At 42.6% G+C, this 18,331-nt stretch overlaps 1 protein-coding gene and 1 long non-coding RNA gene across 2 annotated transcripts; one reads left to right on the top strand and one right to left on the bottom strand.

Moving 5' to 3' along the window:
* The first annotated feature begins 9 nt into the window (after positions 1-9).
* On the top strand, positions 10-4,664 carry LOC124149197. The gene is made up of 2 exons (XR_006863069.2): positions 10-2,911; positions 3,046-4,664. It is a non-coding gene; the product is annotated as an uncharacterized LOC124149197 (long non-coding RNA).
* Positions 4,665-9,000: 4,336 nt separating this feature from the next.
* LOC124149196 lies at positions 9,001-16,792 on the bottom strand. The gene is made up of 2 exons (XM_048381523.1): positions 16,722-16,792; positions 9,001-10,949 (listed from the first exon to the last, which is right to left on the bottom strand). The coding sequence occupies exon 2, from the start codon at positions 10,930-10,932 to the stop codon at positions 9,037-9,039; it is 1,896 nt and encodes a 631-aa protein (XP_048237480.1). The 5' UTR covers positions 10,933-10,949; positions 16,722-16,792; the 3' UTR covers positions 9,001-9,036.
* Between the last annotated feature and the right edge of the window lie 1,539 nt (positions 16,793-18,331).

Consider the following 18,331-nt stretch of genomic DNA (forward strand, 5'->3'; position numbering starts at 1 on the left):
ACTCACTCACTCTTAAAGATCAGGGCTCACTTGCACAAAGCGATCTTAGCACTAAGACTATCATAAGCCTATGTTAAGTATGGAGTTACGATCATCTTAGCGCTAAGATCGCTTTGTGCAAGTGGGTCCAGATCTGTTGCAGCAATATGATAGCTCTCTGCATGAAGAACCCCTTCATAGAACCAAACCTGTATGCTGTGGTTGCCTGCCCCAGTCGACCTCGTAGCCACAACAGCGATCCAATATGTGTTTGATCGCCTGACTAGGGTGGTTGTCTAGTAGCCACAACAGCGATCCAATATGTGTTTGATCGCCTAAATAGGGTGGTTGTCTAGTAGCCACATCAGCGACCCAATATGTGGTTGGTCACCTGACTAGGGCGGTTGTCTAGTAGCAGCAACAGCGACCCAATATGTGGTTGGTCGCCTGACTACGGTGGTTGTCTAGTAGCCACAACAGCGACCCAATATGTGGTTGTTGCCTGACTAGGGTGGTTGTCTAGTAGCCACAACAGCGACCCAATATGTGGTTGTTGCCCGAACAAGCTGCCTATCAATGTAGATCTTAGAGATTGACAATTGTAAACTAAATATCAATCAATTATTAAAAATAAATATCGGAGAAGTAACTTTTAGCAAATATGCAAAAAGCTCAGAGACAAAACAACACATTTATGCATGGATTACTTTGTGGACATTTAAGATACATGTATAACAAAGTCAGTTGCTCTCCGTCTTTGGCAATGGACAAGACAAGTCTGCTCCGGTGAATTAAAACTTTATTTCATCACAATAGTTTATGTGAGATATTATCAATGATACAATTTTCATATTGATAATCATAACTATTTCTTCCCTTCTGATTATTGATCTTTTTGGCCAGCCTTACCAGTCTCACGAGGGGGGTTGTCTTGTTGGCGCAACAGCGTGGGGCTCAATAATCTGTGGTTGCCAACTCAGTGGGCTTAACCCGGGTAGTTGTGTACACAATTGTGTTTTCCAATGAAAAAGTCTGAAATTGCAAACAGTTAAATTGAAAAACAGCATAAGCTCTGGATGGCAAGGGCCGATATCTACCAACCAATCCCAGAACTTCTATCATTATGTAGAGTAGCAATGCTAACTTGATGGAGACAAGACTGGCACGGACACTAGCGAGTACGGTTCATTAGAACATGAAAGTGCATCAGAACAACAGCCAATCAAATGATTACTCTCACATGAGCCTGATGTGATTGGTTACTTTGTGGGAATGCCTAGTATCAAGAATTCTTCCAAATCTATGATCACTGGATTGTCGATGTACTGGGTGGGAAGACAGTCATGTCGTTCATGGAATTAGCAACAATTGCTGTATATTTGTGCCGTGTACATATACTGTGAATAGCAGGAGTGACGTCATGTACAACACCAGCCGTCAGGTTGACGTCGGCGTTGGTGTCGATGACTTGGTGCACCCATTATGCCAACCTATACTGAACATGTTAGGGATCATGACTTTCTGGGAGGATATCTCTGTGAAATGTGTTGTCAGTCTTCACTACAAAAAGATATCCCCTAAAATATTCATGGTCCTGAACTTTATTTGTCGGTATATAATGGTTTGGTTACATGGAGCCGTTTCAGTTTTCTTTGTATCACAGTGACTGTTGCTGCTGTGGTTCGTGGTAAAATATTTCACTTTTCCTCATTAGTGTTTATTTAGTTATTTTTTCCCTTTGACTTAATGAACTTAGCAAGCAAAAATAACAACTTCCTGAATTCTTTGATTTATTTCGTCACTCTGCCGTTAATGTGACCTTGATCTTTGTTTTTATGAACTTTTAGTTAGGCTGAATAAATACACCCTATCTACGATGTTCATATACTACTGGAAAAAGTTGAGGGCCACTGATTCTTTCATATTACTATAGTTAATCTGCCATGAACTATAGTAATATGGGGGCGGTCGGGTAGCCCAGTGGTTAAAGTGTTCGCTCGTCACGCCGAAGACCCGGGTTCGATTCCCGACATGGGTACAATGTGTGAAACCCATTTCTGGTGTCCCCCGCCGTGACATTGCTGGAATATTGCTAAAAGCGGCGTAAAACCATACTCACTCACTCACTCTAGTAATATGAATGAATCGCGTGGTCCTTAACTGTTTTTCAGTACTTTATTGATGATAATGTTAACAAGTATTCATGTACATGACATTAAGTGCGTTTCTTATATTTCAATGGTTAAATTTATGTTTTGGTGTATTGTAAACTTACTTTTAATACAATATGGGCTTTGATGATGGTTTATCAGAGTCAAAGAGAAAAAACTTGTTTTCTGAGGATATTCACGGTCATGTTTCATTGTATCACTGGCAGACATTTAATCCAGCTGCTTGTAGAGACGACCCTGTTCACTAGTAGCAAGCTTTGTACATAGCTCATTGAACAGATGGAGAAAGACTGTTATAGAAGCTTAAGGTACACTGTTACGCATTAGTTACCCATAGGAATTTGGTTTTGATTCAAATGTTTGTCCCTTCATAAAGATTGTGGCATTAAATTTGTCTTCATGTTTGTTGTATACATGTCCATTGGGAATGATTATGTAGTTCTGAAATAGAAAGAAAATTATTTGAGCCAGCTTTTATCAAGAAGCATTGGCAATACAAAAGGTATAAATACACTCAAATCTTTGGACATATTTGGCATTCAAATGTAAAGAGTTTTTGTTAAAACACCGTGTTCACTCAGTCCAGATTTTCCCGATTTTCCCGATTTCACATAAAACAACCCTTAAGCACCAATAGCCATCAACCATTACTATATATGCTGAAACTATCATTTAATACAGAAAGTAAATCAATTTTTTTTGTACCTTTAGCTTGTTTTCAAATGCTTCTTATCAAAATTGGAAAATATTGTGCAGATCAGGTCTGAAAAGTGGCAGTTCATTACCTCAAATATTACTTTAGAATCTAAAGTAATATTTGAGGTAATGAACTGCCACAGGGAATATCTTGCCGGGAAATATCGATCTAAAGTTTAGATCGATATTTCCCAGCAAGATATTCCCTGTGAGTGTGTCTCTTGCAAACTTCAGAACATTTTCTTTCTAATTCAGAGTCTACAATGGGACTGTGGGTGATTAACACCAGGAAAGACAACTCTTGCATGTCCTCATACACAGCCTTCTGAGGCACAGCAGATTCTTGTACAGAGTTGTGTCCCTTAGATATGCCATAAAACTATGTGGTTTGAATCCTGTCGTCCTGATCATGTTTCTAGTTCAGCACCATACCCGTGCTTGTGGGTTTCTTCAAAGTTGTATATGTCGAGGACCTGCATTTCAGGATTTCCTCCCATTTAAAGCTCACATGTTGTGATATTACTGAAATACTGTTCTAAGTATACAAGCTTACTCATCTACTGTATTAATCGAGACAAAGCTCACTGAAACAGCTTAGGTCATCGTAGGTGAAATTCAATTTCACGACCTTGCAAAATATGTTCCAACTGACTTATCCGAGGATAGCTCCTACAGTCCATATTACCAGGACTCTGTGACAATGTTAACATGGCATCATCAGGATCAGTCCTTAAGTGCGTAGCCTTGTTCAGTGATGCGTCAGTGTCTGTCTGTATACATGTTTGTGAATACTCATCACGATAGTCTATTCTCCATCTGTCGTCACTTCCGTTGCGCCATTAGTACTCCGTGGAGACAGTGATGGTCAGCTTCAAGCGTGTCATTCCTCATACAGTCAGTCAGTCAGTTTGTGTCATGAAAGGGAATACATCCGTGTACAGTCTTGAGTCTGGCACTGGCACTGGTCAAACTGGCAGACACTATTCCCTTTACAACTTGTTCTGATGTCTATGGTGTTGGGGTGGCAGAGTTGTGTCCCTTATTTGATGGATCTGCTGGCCATATGTTTAATCCCATATTTACCTGACTGTCGTGTTTTTGTTTTTCTGCATCAGACTTGGTTTTCACCAAGTCACAACACGCGACACTTTTGGCTTCACCTCTCGCATCAAACTGGCGTATCATGATAAGTAAAATACTGCTTTTAGTCAGGCATGGTTGGCCGCCCAGTTGTCTAAGGCACCAAATACCCAACAGAAGCCATTAATCATGGGTTTGAACCCTCGTTTGCTCAGGTTCAAGGTTTGTCAGCGCCAAACCCGTAATTGTGTTTCTCCAAAGTGATAACATCTAAGATCTTCTTCCATTCTAACTTTCCTCCCACATCAATGTCATATAACTGAAATACTGTTTGAAGCGGCGTTATACCCATACTCACTCACCAAGAGGTATATACCCCAACACAAGATGTTTTGTACATGTCAAAGCTCAGATGAGAAAAGTTGATTTTACTTTTTAATTGGTTAAATTAAGTTCTAAGTCATTATCAAGTTTAATTTAAAGAGGATTATTTGACAATCTTATTAAATCAGAATTTTATGCCGAGACGATGGCTCTGTGTGAGGGGTATGTCACATCAGAGTAAGGGTTTGATCAAATATTCCACCAGTAGTTGGAGTCTGTGCCAGGGCTGGGTCTGTACTGGATGTATGTGGTACCTGCATGTTGTCAAACAATATATTCACCAATGACTTGTAACTGTATGGCAAGGAATACAGTTTGTGTTGAATATTTGTATTAAACATATAAACGTCAAAATGTGTCTTTGTCTATTTGCAAACAAAGTAGCAAGTCACCAATACTGCTGTCGACTTTTGGTATTCCAAGGACAAGAAGATGTTGAAAACAATTCACCCACAGTGACTGATTAGAATTTGAAGATGAATTCTTGTAATGGCTGCATCCTGACTGGTGTCCGCAATGATACTGCAAGGGGTCACGTGCTGGAACAGAGCTTGGGAATTTAGTTGTGACAATTGCCACTAAATATGGATTTCAAGGGGAGACAACTCTCAGCTGAGTCAATACATCATAGTAGCGTTGATGAATATTGAATGCCATCTTGACAGTGGTTCAGAGTAATGCATACATTCCATTTCTCCAAACATATAGACAAATGGATTTGGAATCCATAATCTAGTCCAGACGTGGTAACTTATGAGCAGTTTTGACAGCAGCAGAACACAAACATATCACTCCCCCACACAGCAGTTTGTGATGGTTACAGTCTCACAACCTGGTTGTTCACTAATGAGGTGAGGTGAGGTGAGGTGAGGTGGAATGGGTTTAACGTCGCGTCCAAGATTATTGCACTTATATAGCAACGGGCATGTACGTGTTTGTGTGTTTGTGTGGCTGCTTGTACTAGTCTGGGATTTAACCGGCAATAGCAGGTTTCTAGCGTGCCCATGGGACATAACTCACAGTGAATTGTTGCGCCTTAGACGACTGGGCCATCCAGGCCTGGTATGAAGGATGCTAACTGATTAAGAAGAAGCAGATATAACACACTGCCATGAGCCATCAATGCACGATTGACCCTTCCTCAGTTCCTTGTTGTGGATGTACCCTATTTTCATCTGCTAATGCATTCATGCTCCCCTAAATACAGTTGTATAGACAGGGCATGTGTAATACTCAGGTGACGTGGTGAGGTGAAATGGGGTTTAACGTCACGTCCAAGATTATTGCACTTATATAGCGACTGGCATGTATGTGTGTGTGTTTGTGTGGCTGCTTGTACTAGTCCGGACTGATGCCGATTTATAGTGCTAGCTCACTGAGATACCATGCTGCAGTTTAACATGAATATCCCACTCAGACACAGTATACTGACTCCGAGCCGACCAGTCCTTGTTTTAGCCCCTCTACCACTAGACCACTGAGGCGGTCTGTTCACTAATGATGTTGAAGTGAAGCCTGTAGCCAATGCAATGGCTATCTTCAATCTCCTTGGAAACCGGCCTTTGCTTGATTCATTGGTCAAAAACCTGTGAGGTATAACAACAATAGGGACATTGCAACAACAAAAGAATACCACAAAGGCTCATCCATTTTCCTCCATCAGAACACAGCAAGTGTTATTATTTATTAACTTCTCACATAGGTAAAACATCATTGAAAATATAACATTTATTTTGACTGAGACATAATGTAAATATTCTATACATCAAGTTTTTGTTTGTTTGTTTTGTTTGTTTGTTGTTTAACGCTGCACCCAGCAATATTCCAGCTATATCATGGCGGTCTGTAAAAATTCAAGTCTGGACCAGACAATCCAGTGATTGACATCATGAGCATTGAGCCACCCCATTGGGATACGATGCCATGCATCAACAAAGTCAGCGAGCCTGACCATACGATCCCGTTAGTCACCTCTTACGACAAGCATAGTCGCCTGTTACAGCAAGCATGGGTTGCTGAAGACCTATACATCAAGTATAAAGATAAAGTCAGATTACAGGCTCCTAACAATTACGGAGAAATAATTAAGGTGGCATAAGACCCAACAGAGTCAGGTAAAGAGAACACATTATGGTGCAATTTTTTAGCAATGCCATGGAAATATGTTAAGAGTTATCTGCCTTTGTTATGACAATCTTGGGGGGGGGGGGAAGAGAGAGAAGAGAAGGAGCTGTGGCTTTGTTGCTAAGAAACGATACAGGGCACATCTGTATTCTTGTACAGCAATTTGAACACAATTTGACTGAACAACAGTGATTAAAACTAAAATATTCAAAATATTTGCAACATTATGCTACTGTTTGCCCTGGGATCAAATGACAAGGTTGAATGATGAGTGAGTGAGTGTGTTGGGTTTAATGCCGCTCCAAACAGTATTCCAGTTATATCACGGCATGTCAGCTTAATGTTGGAGGAAAGCCCGAAGTGATACCTGTCTTAGAAGTTTACCACTTTAGTGAAACCTACAACTATTTGAACCCACAATCCTAGGTTTCTGGAGCGCCCAAGGGAGGTAACTCTGCACAGAGAATGGCGGGGCCTTAGATGACTGGGCTATCCATGTCCGCAGTTCAATGATGAAGAATAGTAACGATGTATCAATGCTGCTTTGGAAAGGGGATCAAACAAATTGCATATTCATATGTGGCTTCTCAAAAGGTAGCCTTTGAAGGATTAAATCATCGTCACACCGCAACAAAGGCTTTTTTCCCGACAATGGTTGGTATTCCCTGCCGAAATATGACTGCAATATATCCAAAACAGGCCTAAACCACACTCATTCATGCTTAGTATATCACAAAGAGAGAACCAAATAGCATGCATTTGTGAAAACTAAAGGACAGCTTTTGACGTCAATCTATTGTTTCAGCTGTAGATGTTTCAGCTGTAGATGTTTCAGCTGTAGATGTTTCAGCTGTAGATGTTTCAGCTGTAGATGTTTCAGCTGAAAGGATTGGCCAAGCAAAGCAAATCACACAAACTGCATTACCAATGTAGTGCATGAAATTTACGTGCAACATATTTGTGTTGTATTTATTTTCCCTTATCTACTGATTTATTTTAACTTTCAGGCTGTATTTTAACTCTGATTACCCAGTTTTTTGTTACTTTGATGTTGATTTTAGGTCAGATAACGCACAAATAATTTGCGGCCTCATAAATTATTTCTAACAAATGTCCAGTTACATGTGCATTTTCTTTAGTGTAACACACGAAGGGCGAGGAGTGCCTGAGTGTATTATTTTCATAAATGCACACTTTTATGGTCTTTCTAAGACATAAATAATTCAACACCAACGAGGAGCCAACGTGCAAACACAACTAGCTACACTGGTCTCAAAATGAAACCGATGGTTGCACGTGATGTTTGCGATCTTGTGGGTACAGAACTTATGCAACGGTCACAACTGAACAGAAAAGGCATGATAGCTGACCGTGGATTTAACATGTTTCTTTATTTTTCCTCTGCAAACAAAGAGTGGCAAACCAAATACTGTAAATCTGGCAAGTATTGGGAGCAGGAAAGTTCTGCAAACACTGTGAGCAACACACACTTGCAATAGCTTCACGAGGCAGTAAATTTTGGAGACAAAAAGACGTAAGGAGGCATATTTTGTTAATTCACTTTCACACATTGTCAAACCAGCCAGAACATGATTAAATAAATAAATCCTGTTTCCTTAATACCTTTTGTCATCCAGTGTCAATAGTCTAATCCCCATCCTGCCACACGTCATAGATTTCCTCACATAACACGGAGAAGTCCAGACAGCCTTATAAAACTACTGTTAGACATAAATGCTACTCCAACCTTCACTGTCAACTACAACAACACGTCCATCTGTAGTTAAAAGCACTGACTGACACTGAGCTAACTTCCTACTCATAAAAAATAACAAGTGCAAATGCAGATTCTCATCACCATGGTGTCACAAAACCTTCCACACACTGTCACAGTTTAGGATATTGTCACCTACCCGCAATAATTTCATGGTGCAACTCAATATCCTGTATCCAATGCAAAAAACATGGGATCAATGACAAATATCACCAATATATTGTGGCACTTCATCCTGGAATCTAGCTTTGATACTGAACCAACCAGATGGGATATAACAGTCACTATACTTGCATCACACGAGGCACAGGAAGTTTACTAGCCCGCCAGCTGAAATCAGTTCATCTAATGGTGGTGACACCACTGATTTCCAGTGATCCATTCATACAATGTTCACCACTACATTGCATTTTATGCTAATTCGAATTTTGGCTTGAAATCAAGACTAGTGAATTAGTTTGGTTTAACGCCGCTTTTAACAGTATTCCAGTTATATTGCGGCATGTTAGCTTAATGTGGGAGGATAGCCTGAAGTGATGCAGGTCTCAGACGTTTACCACTTCTGTGAAACCCACGAGCACAGGTATGGTGTTGACAAACCTAGAAACATAATTGGGGCAAACCGGGGTTCGAACCCACAATCATAGGTTTCTGGCATGCCCAAGGGACGCAACTCTGCACAGCCAATCACAGTGTCTTAGACGACTGGGCCCCCCGGCCCCCATCAAGACTGGTTATTTTCTGCCATTGACATTTTATATTAAAATGTTATCATACTGGGACAAAACTCTGTTTCAAGTTAATTTCCATCCTTGCCTCATCACCAACCTAGAATATTTTCTTATTAACTGGCAGCCCACTCCCGGTGACCATCTTCTTCCACAAGTTGATGAGCGAGCACCAAGACATTGAGTCCGGGAGAAACCACACATCAATCACAGGTGACTTGTTGCCCTTCAGATAGAAGGCACTTGATTCATCAAGCATCAGCTTGGGTCGAGATACCTTGTACTGCTTGTACACATTGACAAAACACCTTTCAGCAATATCTGAATTTGCAAATACTCGGAGAGCAAATGTCTCATAGCCTTTGGTCTGTCTCTCCAGGTACTCGTGACCTTGGTCGTCCATTTTCAGGGCAATGTCCCCCCATTTCAGGTTGAAATGTTCAGAAGGTCGTCTAATAGCAAAGAATTTGGAATTGAGAACCCACATTGTATTGATAACAGACTCAGGGCTGTGTGATCCAAGCTGACGAGTTTGAAATAGAATTTCAATGTCCATGTCATTCACTGGAATATGTCTCTGAGCTACCACAAATTTACTATTTTCGTGAACTTTTGCCTTGATAAAATCTCTTGATGTTTTGAAGTGCTCATCCTTTGAAAGTGAAAACGGGTATCCTCCCTCCCGCAGATATTTGTCCAGGTATATCTGTACGTTTTTCAGTGATCCTGGCGTAAGTTCTTTGCCATTGAGTGTTCTCCCACCTTGGTAGAAGTCCAGCAGAAGGTCATTCAGCTGTTCAGGAGGAGTGGCCCACAGATCGATGTCCTGGCCACACTTGTCAGAGTGGTACCTCTGGAACTGCTTAATGGCCGACTTCATGACATGCTTGGACCCAGGACTCATACCACTTGAACTCTTCTGGACAACACAGGAAGGAACGCTCGCACTCTGATAGGCAGCTGAAGCAGTCACGTCTCTCGAGTCATCCTCCATGGAGAAAGGTTCATTTGTCAGACTTTCCTCTAAATCATCTTCAAACAAATCCAGATCTATGATTTCATCATCATCATCATCATTCACAGTGGACATGGAGGACAGAGGCGTTGACCAGACAGCTGCTCGTCCTTCAGCACGAGCAGGAGAACTGCTGGATGATAAGCTGTGCTGTGCGTTATTATTTTGGGGATGCATGTGCCCAGATCTTGTATTGTCCAGACTGACAAACTGAGGCAATGTCACTTGAACCTCCTCACCTTTGACTTCAATATCGGGAAGATCTGAAGCATCACTAAGCGTAGACGCTGAACTATTAGTGTGGTTGCTGTGTAAAGGTGATGGTCTTGTTCTTGGCCTTTCTGCACTGGAGGTCTGCAACAATCTTTGGCCTTGAACACTAGCTGTATCAGCATTCACATATTGTCTGTTGTGCTGCACTGGAACATTTCTGTGTGAAGTCTGTTTTAACTGGGAAAATGGAACCCTTGACTGAGAATTTCTGCCAGCAGATACACTGCCTCTACTGAGAACACTTGAACTGCTTCCATTGTCCTCATCATTCATGACGCCATGGCCGAGTTGTCTGGATGGAACTTGTTCAATTCTGGTAGAGAATTCAGATCTTTGTCCATGCCCACCAGACACAATTTGATTTAGAACTGTTCTTTGGTTACTCTGTCCATAGTTTGAATTGTTTCTATTGAAATTGGTCCTAGGATGTAATGGGACCCCTTGTCTTGCACTCATACCTGACAAGGACACATTCTTTGTATTTCCTAACGTTTTGAATGCCTTCGTGCAGTAGCTCTCACTGACCACATTACCACTGCTCTGTAGCAGTTCACTGAGGACGTATCTCTCCTTCTTCATGTTGTCAATCTCCACACACACATAGCCACTGACCTCCACAAACTGACTGAAGTTTAAATAATTCCGACACACCTGTTGAAGCTGCTCCACAAAGGAAGCAAAGAACTCCTGGGAATATTGCTTCTCCATCCTACTTCTTCCTCTTCCTAGGAACAAAAGAAGTGGAATTAATTGGCTATGTCCGCCAATGATGTATTCTTTACAGTTAATACAATCATGCCTAGTCTCTCCTCTTCAGATTCAGAAGGGTTTGTAATGTTTGTTGGGAAGAAGGCTCCCCAAGGACGAAGTGGAGGAACCACCCCCAGGAACTGAGTTGAGGAACAACCCCATTAAGCTAAGTGCAGTAACCTTCCCAAGAATGAGGTGGAGGAACCACCCCCAGGAACTGAGTTGAGGAACAACCCCATTAAGCTAAGTGCAGTAACCTTCCAAAGAACAAAGGTGGAGGAACCACCCCCAGGAACTGAGTTGAGGAACAACCCCATTAAGCTAAGTGCAGTAACCTTCCAAAGAACAAAGGTGGAGGAACCACCCCCAGGAACTGAGTTGATGACAACCCCATTAAGCTAAGTGCAGTAACCTTCCCAAGAACGAGGTGGAGCAACCACCCCCAGGAACTGAGTTGATGACAACCCCATTAAGCTAAGTGCAGTAACCTTCCCAAGAACGAGGTGGAGGAACCACCCCCAGGAACAGAGTTGAGGAACAACCCCATTAAGCTAAGTGCAGTAACCTTCCCAAGAACGAGGTGGAGGAACCACCCCCAGGAACAGAGTTGAGGAACAACCCCATTAAGCTAAGTGCAGTAACCTTCCCAAGAACGAGGTGGAGGAACCACCCCCAGGAACTAGGTAGAGGAACTAAGTGCAGTAACCTTCCCAAGAACTAGGTGGAGGACCCCCCCCCCCCCCCCCACCCTCATGAAGCTAATTGCAGTAACCTTCCCAAGAACTAAGAGGAGGAACCACCCCCAGGAACTAGGTGGAGGAACCAACCCAGAAACTAAGTGGAGGAACCAGCCCTAGCAACCAGGTGGAGGAACAGCCCTAGGAACTAGGTGGGGGAACCACCCCCCACCCCATCCCCACCCCCACCCGAACTAGGTGGAGGAACCACCCCCACCCCAACCCCATCCGAACTAGGTGGAGGAACCACCCCCACCCCAACCCCATCCGAACAAGGTGGAGGAACCACCCCAACCCCACCCCACCCCCACCCCAACTAGGTGGAGGAACCCCCCACCCCCAGCACCTAAGTATTCCTTGTGACCCACTGTTCCAACCCACACCAGAGATCTACTGTCAAACGCCCACATAAGTCCCAACCAACACAAGAGATCTACTGTTCCAACCCACACCAGAGATCTACTGTCAAACGCCCACACAAGTCCCAACCAACACAAGAGATCTACTGTTCCAACCCACACCAGAGATCTACTGTCAAACGCCCACACAAGTCCCAACCAACACAAGAGATCTACTGTTCCAACCCACACCAGAGATCTACTGTCAAACGCCCACACAAGTCCAAACCAACACAAGAGATCTACTGTTCCAACCAACACCAGTGATCTACTGTCCAAACCCACACCAGAGATCTACTGTCAAACGCCCACACAAGTCCAAACCAACACAAGAGATCTACTGTTCCATACAACACCAGTGATCTACTGTCCAAACCAACACAAGAGATCTACTGTCCCAACCAACACAAGAGATCTACTGTCCCAACCAACACAAGAGATCTACAGTCCCAACAAACACCAGTGATCTACTGTCCAAACCAACACAAGAGATCTACTGTCCCAACCAACACAAGAGATCTACTGTCCCAACCAACACAAGAGATCTACTGTCCCAACAAACACAAGAGATCTACTGTCCCAACAAACACAAGAGATCTACTGTTCCAACTAACACAAGTGATCTACCATCCCAACCAACACAAGTGATCTACTGTCCCAACAAACACAAGTGATCTACTGTCGCAACCAACACAAGTGATCTACCATCCCAACCAACACAAGTGATCTACTGTCCAAACCAACACAAGTGATCTACTTTCCAAACCAACACAAGTGATCTACTGTCCCAACCAACACAAGAGATCTACTGTCCCAACCAACACAAGAGATCTACTGTCCCAACAAACACAAGTGATCTACTGTCCCAACCAACACAAGAGATCTACTGTCCCAACCAACACAAGAGATCTACTGTCCCAACAAACACAAGTGATCTACTGTCCCAACAAACACATGTGATCTACTGTCCCAACCAACACAAGTGATCTACTGTCCAAACCAACACAAGAGATCTACTGTTCCAACCAACACCAGTGATCTACCGTCCCAGCCAACACAAGAGATCTACTGTCCAAACCAACACAAGTGATCTACTGTTCCAACCAACACAAGTGATCTACTGTCCCAGCCAACACAAGAGATCTACTGTCCCAACCAACACACGTGATCTACCATCCCAACCAAAAAAAGTGATCTACCATCCCAACAAACACAAGTGATCTACTGTCCCAACCAACACAAGTGATCTACCGTCCCAACAAACACAAGAGATCTACTGTCCCAACCAACACAATTGATCTACTGTCCAAACCAACACAAGAGATCTACCATCCCAACCAACACCAGTGATCTACTGTCCCGGCCAACACAAGAGAACTACTGTCCCAACCAACACAAGTAATCTACTGTCTAAACCAACACAAGAGATCTACTGTCCCAACCAACACATGTGATCTACCATCCCAACCAACACATGTGATCTACCATCCCAACCAAAAAAAGTGATCTACCATCCCAACCAACACAAGTAATCTACTGTCAAAACCAACACAAATGATCTACTGTCCCAACCAACACCAGTGATCTACTGTCCCAGCCAACACAAGAGAACTACTGTCCCAACCAACACAAGTAATCTACTGTCTAAACCAACACAAGAGATCTACTGTCCCAACCAACACAAGTGATCTACTGTCAAAACCAACACAAGAGATCTACCATCCCAACCAACACCAGTGATCTACTGTCCCAGCCAACACAAGAGAACTACTGTCCCAACCAACACAAGAGATCTACTGTCTAAACCAACACAAGAGATCTACTGTCCCAACCAACACAAGTGATCTACTGTCCCAACCAACACATGTGATCTACCATCCCAACCAAAAAAAGTGATCTACCATCCCAACCAACACAAGTGATCTACTGTCCCAACCAACACAAATGATCTACCATCGCAGCCAACACAAGTGATCTACTGTCTAAACCAACACAAGAGATCTACTATCCCAACCAACACAAGTGATCTACTGTCAAAACCAACACAAGAGATCTACCATCCCAACCAACACCAGTGATCTACTGTCCCAGCCAACACAAGAGAACTACTGTCCCAACCAACACAAGTAATCTACTGTCTAAACCAACACAAGAGATCTACTGTCCCAACCAACACAAGTGATCTACTGTCCCAACCAACACACGTGATCTACCATCCCAACCAAAAAAAGTGATCTACTGTCCCAACCAACACAAGTGATCTACTGTCCCAACCAACACAAATGATCTACCATCGCAGCCAACACAAGTGATCTACTGTCCCAACCAACACAAGAGATCTACTGTCCCAACAAACACAAGTGATCTACTGTCCCAACCAACACAAGAGATCTACTGTCCCAACCAACACAAGAGATCTACTGTCCCAACAAACACAAGTGATCTACTGTCCCAACAAACACATGTGATCTACTGTCCCAACCAACACAAGTGATCTACTGTCCAAACCAACACAAGAGATCTACTGTTCCAACCAACACCAGTGATCTACCGTCCCAGCCAACACAAGAGATCTACTGTCCAAACCAACACAAGTGATCTACTGTTCCAACCAACACAAGTGATCTACTGTCCCAGCCAACACAAGAGATCTACTGTCCCAACCAACACACGTGATCTACCATCCCAACCAAAAAAAGTGATCTACCATCCCAACAAACACAAGTGATCTACTGTCCCAACCAACACAAGTGATCTACCGTCCCAACAAACACAAGAGATCTACTGTCCCAACCAACACAATTGATCTACTGTCCAAACCAACACAAGAGATCTACCATCCCAACCAACACCAGTGATCTACTGTCCCGGCCAACACAAGAGAACTACTGTCCCAACCAACACAAGTAATCTACTGTCTAAACCAACACAAGAGATCTACTGTCCCAACCAACACATGTGATCTACCATCCCAACCAACACATGTGATCTACCATCCCAACCAAAAAAAGTGATCTACCATCCCAACCAACACAAGTAATCTACTGTCAAAACCAACACAAATGATCTACTGTCCCAACCAACACCAGTGATCTACTGTCCCAGCCAACACAAGAGAACTACTGTCCCAACCAACACAAGTAATCTACTGTCTAAACCAACACAAGAGATCTACTGTCCCAACCAACACAAGTGATCTACTGTCAAAACCAACACAAGAGATCTACCATCCCAACCAACACCAGTGATCTACTGTCCCAGCCAACACAAGAGAACTACTGTCCCAACCAACACAAGAGATCTACTGTCTAAACCAACACAAGAGATCTACTGTCCCAACCAACACAAGTGATCTACTGTCCCAACCAACACATGTGATCTACCATCCCAACCAAAAAAAGTGATCTACCATCCCAACCAACACAAGTGATCTACTGTCCCAACCAACACAAATGATCTACCATCGCAGCCAACACAAGTGATCTACTGTCTAAACCAACACAAGAGATCTACTATCCCAACCAACACAAGTGATCTACTGTCAAAACCAACACAAGAGATCTACCATCCCAACCAACACCAGTGATCTACTGTCCCAGCCAACACAAGAGAACTACTGTCCCAACCAACACAAGTAATCTACTGTCTAAACCAACACAAGAGATCTACTGTCCCAACCAACACAAGTGATCTACTGTCCCAACCAACACACGTGATCTACCATCCCAACCAAAAAAAGTGATCTACTGTCCCAACCAACACAAGTGATCTACTGTCCCAACCAACACAAATGATCTACCATCGCAGCCAACACAAGTGATCTACTGTCCCAACCAACACAAGAGATCTACTGTCCCAACCAACACCAGTGATCTACCGTCCCTACCAACACCAGTGATCTACCGTCCCTACCAACACCAGTGTTCTACCGTCCCTACCAACACCAGTGATCTACCATCCCAACCAACACAAGTGATCTACCATCGCAACCAAAACAAGTGATCTACCATCGCAACCAAAACAAGTGATCTTCTGATCCAACCAATACAAGTGATCTACCATCCCAACCAACACCAGTGATCCATTGCCCAAACCACGGACTTGTATAAGTTATAAAGCTCCGTGCCCAAACCAAACCAACACAAGTGATCGTCTCTCAAAGCCAACACAAAAGCATGATATATATGCTTCTATTACTCAGGTTACCAGTAAAAACAGACCTGGGACTTTCTTCAAATCGGACCAAAATTGCTTGCGAGTTTCATGACAAGATTTCTTTTCACAGTGATGCTAATAACATGGTATGATGCAGCTACGGGATAACAGTCATACTCCTTCTGCCATGGCATAATGCGCAAACCCACAAACCAAACAGTACTATTAATAACCGACTCAGAAACAACCGCCAATATCCAACCGAAACTGTCACAAAGGGAAGTAATGCAAGTGTCAAAGGATTCTCGAGATTACACGATCGCGGAAGCGCAGTGGCATTCAACACGCTCGTGTGCGTTTCGGTGTTTATTGCGATTGTTGTAATAAATCGTTGTGAGTTCATGGAGGTTGAGTTTGCGCATTGAATAATAAAAGTACTTAGAGTACATTGCCTTACCCTCTACAAAGAACGATGCATCTTCGACTGGCTACTATGATAGATACCCTGTGGTTCCGATATTGTTTATAACGCACGTATATTAAATACTACTTTCGTTTCAACTGATCATCAATCAAACGTCGTCTGACGGAAATGACGCCAAAATTTCCTGGTTTCTTAAGATGAGTTTATGCGTTCGACATATGTACTTACAATACGCTTACGAAGATATAATTACTATAATACAGCTTGTATTAATTCATTAAAAATATACCTGTCAGTAACAAAAACAATGGACGGCGATCGGGATAATGCAGCACCAGTCATTAGAAGTGATTATGAAGAAATCACTGACGACTTTACCATTCACCATGTATTTATTTTACACAAGATTATCAGATGTATTCCCAAATATTCGTCATTCTCAACGAACATTCTCAAATCTTACCAATATTATTTATTTTAATTTTATTTTTTCTCGTTCTGTTTTTCCTTCAAACATTCATATATACATTCCAACTACACCTCGTTCATTCATCTAGTCATATTAAGATTTATATTCGAACATTTTAAATGTCAACCCAGCTATCAATTATTCAAATCAATCAATCAATATAAACACAACTGTCTTTTAGCCGAGTTTATAGCTACAGGAATGGCATGCTTCACTATCGTCAGGCTTAAAAACTTATTCCAATCTCATTAAAATCAGATCTAAGTTCTCGCTGCTTAGCGATAGCGAGAACTAAAATCTGATTTTAATGAGATTTAAACTTATTCCTGTTCTCTATTTATAAACGTATTTGACGTAGAACCATTTCCGTATTGCTTTGGCTCAATGTAGGTGTAACTCACACCAACTGAATATAGAAACGGGAAGATAAACGAAAAGCCTAGAAGCCTTATACTATGTGAGATGTGTCCCCTTGGAAACATAGAAAACCAATACCAGTTCCTATTGGTATGTACTGCCTATGAGGTGAGGTGAGGTGAAATTGGGTTTAACGTCGCGTCCAAGATTATTGCACTTATATAGCGACGTGCATGCACGTGTGTGTGTGTGGCTGCTTGTACTAGTCCGGACTGATGCCGATTTATAGTGCTAGCCCACTGAGATACCATGCTGCAGTTAACATGAATACCCCACTCACACACAGTATACTGACTCCGAGCCGACCAGTCCTTGTTTTAGCCCCTTAATGCCGAGCGCCAGACAAGGTAACAACAAGTACCATCTTTTAACGTCTTTTGGTATGACGCGGCCGGGGATGGAACCCCGGACCTTCCGCTCTCCGGGCGGACGCTCTACCACTAAACCACGGAGGCGGTCTACTGCCTATGATAACCTACGTAAAATTGATGTTCCTGATAAATATTTTACACATCCATCCCTGTATAAACTGAACACATTAATGTGTATCACCAATCCTGTCATAATAAGACACATTGCAATGTTTATCTTTCATGCTAGTCATCTTCGCGGTCTTGCAGACAAACGGCTGTTTTTGCTGTAACAATGTAATATGGGCCGATGGCCGACGACCACCTGAATAAAGAGAATTGATACAATTGAATAGCGACGTTTCTGTGTATAATCGCGACCCCTTTTCAAGCAGATTATCTTGTCA

This window comes from Haliotis rufescens, unplaced genomic scaffold, assembly GCF_023055435.1.
Source record: "Haliotis rufescens isolate VD_foot unplaced genomic scaffold, xgHalRufe1.0.p SCAF_39, whole genome shotgun sequence".
NCBI lineage: Eukaryota > Metazoa > Mollusca > Gastropoda > Lepetellida > Haliotidae > Haliotis > Haliotis rufescens.

Excerpts from the sequence above, each read along its gene's own strand:
- LOC124149196 (XM_048381523.1), bottom strand. The coding sequence starts at position 10,932 with ATGGAGAAGCAATATTCCCAGGAGTTCTTTGCTTCCTTTGTGGAGCAG.